This window comes from Sminthopsis crassicaudata, chromosome 2, assembly GCF_048593235.1.
Source record: "Sminthopsis crassicaudata isolate SCR6 chromosome 2, ASM4859323v1, whole genome shotgun sequence".
Taxonomy (NCBI): Eukaryota; Metazoa; Chordata; class Mammalia; order Dasyuromorphia; family Dasyuridae; genus Sminthopsis; species Sminthopsis crassicaudata.
The window spans coordinates 200,433,493-200,437,476 of NC_133618.1; the positions used below are offsets into that span (position 1 = coordinate 200,433,493).

At 49.9% G+C, this 3,984-nt stretch overlaps 1 protein-coding gene across 1 annotated transcript; it reads left to right on the plus strand.

The window, feature by feature from the left end:
• The first annotated feature begins 974 nt into the window (after positions 1-974).
• On the plus strand, positions 975-3,003 carry SOX11 (SRY-box transcription factor 11). The gene has a single exon (XM_074288072.1). The coding sequence runs from the start codon at positions 1,040-1,042 to the stop codon at positions 2,399-2,401; it is 1,362 nt and encodes a 453-aa protein (XP_074144173.1). The 5' UTR covers positions 975-1,039; the 3' UTR covers positions 2,402-3,003.
• The last annotated feature ends 981 nt before the right edge of the window (positions 3,004-3,984 follow it).

Below are 3,984 nucleotides of genomic sequence, written 5' to 3' on the forward strand. Positions count from 1 at the left end.
AGCGCCACCTTCAGTTGTCTAGAAGCGGAACCCACCAGAATACATCTGTGCTTCTGGGAAAGCTGAAATCACCCTGTCTGATGCTACCAGGCAAATGGAAATCAGAGTCTAGTTTCAGAGATTTTACACCCACCATCTCAAACCTTCCACCTTCGTCGCACCGCCCCCTCCCCCCCGCCGCCCCATTTAACAAAATGCGTGCTGGGACTGAGGGTGTCGAAGAACAAGAAGTCAAGCCGAGGATTCAGATGGAGGCCCGAAATGTGTCCTAGGTACAAAGGCAGAGACGGTTCTGGCGAGGGGGCAGTATCTGTAGGCGTGGCCGCCTCGGTGTATCCACCTCTGTGAGGAGACCTTAGAGAATAGAGACATACGCCTCGGTGCCACGGAAAGAGAACGCATAGATGCATAACAGACGCATATATTTTAAAATAACACATTTCTAGACATGCTTTTTCCCCACCTCCAGCTTTCCAATGAAGCCCCGCAGGCGGGGCAAAGGGGGAGGAGAAGGGGAGTTAATAAAGGGATCGGGGAGGAGCTGACAGCCGGCGATTGGCTGGCCCAGGGAGTGATGTCACCCATATGACACCCTGATAACTAGTTGGGAGAGAGCCCTCAACTTTTTGCAGAAGGAGTGCGCGCGCCTGGGAGTACTTGGGGTCCGGCGGTTGCGGCAGGGAGCGCGTTCAAGCCGGAGCAAGAGGGGTCCTGCGCCGCCGCCGCTGCCGCCGCTTGCTGCCTGCCTCTGCTTAGAAACCTCGCTGCTGCTGCTGCTGCCGCCGCCGCCGCCGCTGCCGCCGTCGCCGCCGCCGTCACCGCCGAGACCGCAGCGGGTAGCAGACACCTAAGCCGCCGCAGCCGTTGTGTGCAGCTGGAGCAGGAAGGGGTGGGGGGGAGGGGGGGAGAAGAAAAAGGGGGGTACGGAGGACTTTGCTACTTGCAAGGGGAGGTGGGGGGTGGGTGGGGGGAGGGGGAGGGGGCTTGCCGCACAGGAGAAAGTTGCTTTGGGCTTTAACGCAACGCACAACGCCCGAACATGGTGCAGCAGGCAGATAGCCTGGAAAGTGAGGTCAACCTGCCCCGGGAGGCGATGGACACGGAGGAGGGTGAATTCATGGCCTGTAGCCCGGTGGCCCTGGATGAAAGCGACCCAGACTGGTGCAAAACGGCATCAGGCCACATTAAGAGGCCGATGAACGCTTTCATGGTGTGGTCTAAAATCGAGAGGAGAAAAATCATGGAGCAGTCCCCAGACATGCACAACGCGGAGATATCCAAGAGGCTGGGGAAGAGGTGGAAAATGCTTAAAGACAGTGAGAAGATCCCCTTTATCCGGGAAGCGGAGAGGCTGCGGCTCAAGCACATGGCCGATTATCCCGACTACAAGTACAGGCCCAGGAAAAAGCCCAAAATGGACCCTTCGTCCAAGCCTAACGCTAGCCAAAGCCCTGAGAAAAGTGCCGGCGGGGGCAGCAGTGGCGGGGGAAGCAGCAGCGGGGGCGGTGGCGGCGGCGGCAGCAAGAACTCAAAGAGCTCCAGCAAGAAATGTAGCAAACTGAAGACCTCTTCATCCTCCTCTTCGACCTCCTCCTCGTCCACATCCTGCCCCAAGCCGGGAGCCGGTAAAACAGCTCACCATGGTGACTATGTAGGCGAGGATTTGGTGTTTGGCACCCTCAAAGTGAACGGCGCAGGCGGTGGTGGCGGCTGCAGCAAAACCGTCAAATGCGTCTTCATGGATGATGAGGATGAGGACGAGGAGGATGAGGACGACCTTCAACTGCGGATCAAGCAGGAGCCGGAGGAAGAAGACGAGGAGCATCCAGGGCGGCAGCAGCAACAGCAGCAGCAAACCCAGCAGCTGCTCCGGCGCTACAGCGTCGCCAAAGTGCCCGCCAGCCCCACGCTGAGCAGCTCGGCGGAATCCACCGAGGGGGCCAGTTTGTACGAGGAGGTCCGAGCCGGCGCGACCTCCGCCGGGGGCCACGGCGGGGGCGGCAGCGCCAGTCGCCTCTACTATAGCTTCAAAAACATCACCAAGCAAAGCGCTCAGCAGCTGCAGCAGCCCAGTCTGTCCCCAGCTTCCTCGCGCTCTGTCTCCACCTCCTCCTCCTCCAGTTCCAGTTCTAGCAGCAGTGAGGAGGCTGATGACCTGATGTTCGATCTGAGCTTGAATTTCTCCCAAAATCCCCACTCGACGACCGAGCAGCAGCTGGGGGGCGGCTCAGCGGCGGGGAATCTATCCCTGTCCCTGGTGGATAAAGATTTGGATTCGTTCAGCGAGGGCAGCCTGGGCTCCCACTTTGAGTTCCCCGACTACTGTACCCCGGAGCTGAGCGAGATGATCGCGGGGGACTGGTTGGAGGCGAACTTTTCCGACTTGGTGTTCACATATTGAAAAGGGGGGGGAGGGGGCACCTCTGTCTCTCCCTCGACCAGTAGTGCGGAGCAGGGTTCGAGAGGAAATTGTGATGATGATGATGAGAATAATGATGATGATGGGGAAAGAGAAGATGCTCATGATGTTGTGATGATGACGCAAAGAAATTGGAAAAGATGATAAAAAAAAATTGGTGGAGTTTAAGAGAAATGAGTAGTTTTTTGGTTATTTTTCCTGTCTTTTATTTTAATTTTTAAATTCTTTTCCCCTCCCCCTCTCCCTTATCATGTCTCAAGGTAGTTCCAAACCCAGCCTGGAGTTGTGATTCCCCACCCCCATCCCAAAATGTGTAATTTTTTTTGTATTTTTATTTTTTTCCCTGAAATTGGTGATCGCAACAAAGGCGTAAGGGACTGGGGGCGGGAGTAGGGGGAGGGGGAAACGCTCCGGAAGGCGCTGTTTGAAGCTTGTCGGTCTTTGATTGAAGTCTGGAAGACGGTCTGCAAAGAAGCCTTTTGGCCGCGCAACTGTTACTCAAGGGGGTTTGTGGATTTTTTTCTTTTTCTTTCCTGAGAGATCTTACAGAACTGTTGATTTAAAAAAAAAAACAAAAGGGACCATTGCAACTTTTTATTATTATTATTATTATTTTGGAGGGAGAAAACTGATGTCTTCTATGCATCCGATTCTTAACAAAACTGCAGGGAGCTTGAAAAAATACAGACTGTACAAACGCTTACAAAAAAAAACAAAACAAAAAAACAAAAAAAAAAAAACTGTGAACTGACTTAAGATCAGAGTTTACTTTTCAGATCAAATTGTTTATGGTTTTACAAATGTGATTTCTACTTGCCAACCTTTTTTTTGTAACTTGTTCCCTTATACCTCCTTGATTGAATACCAGACAGCCTAGACCTCAGTACAAAAGGTATTGAAACATTTTTGATACATAACAGACCTCAGTCTTTTTTAAAAATTAATATATTTTCAGGCGTATTTTTGTACAGTGAAAAGGGAACATTCTTGCTGTGTTTTTTCAGTAAGACTTTCAGGCACTTCTTCCCTTTTGATTTCTTTTTTTCCTCTGTTTTTAGCATGCAAGTATGTTGGTACGTTATGTCCTGGTTTTAAAAGGATTAAAATTTTTAAATAATCCTTGCATCTAAAGGCCTTGTGGTTTTAAAAAAAAAAACTTTTTTGTACAGCTATAGTTCAGATTTGTTCAATATTTGTAGGTAAAGATTTATTGAAAATGGTGATATAGACCTCAGAGCTGTTACCTTAGTTTAAAGATTGTATATGTACTGTATTATAGTAGGTCTTTATGTATCTCATACGCTGTGATATGTGGATGGGGCCCCAGATGGAAGGTATGAAACTGGATTCTCGATTTTTAGCAAAAAAAAAAGGCACATAGTAAAAGAAAGTTTCTCATTTTGTGCAATATAATCTAAATAAAGTACAGACCATCTGCACATTTTGTAGCAAAAGATGGCAAAGCAGACTCATGCACTGTCAACATCCTTGCCTGTTTTTTTTATGCTGAAAGTCTGTATCTTGACAATTTTAATAAATCAGCTGGAACTGATAGAAACTCGTAT

Bases quoted from the DNA above. Each gene is read 5' to 3' on its own strand.
- SOX11 (XM_074288072.1), top strand. From the start codon at position 1,040: ATGGTGCAGCAGGCAGATAGCCTGGAAAGTGAGGTCAACCTGCCCCGG.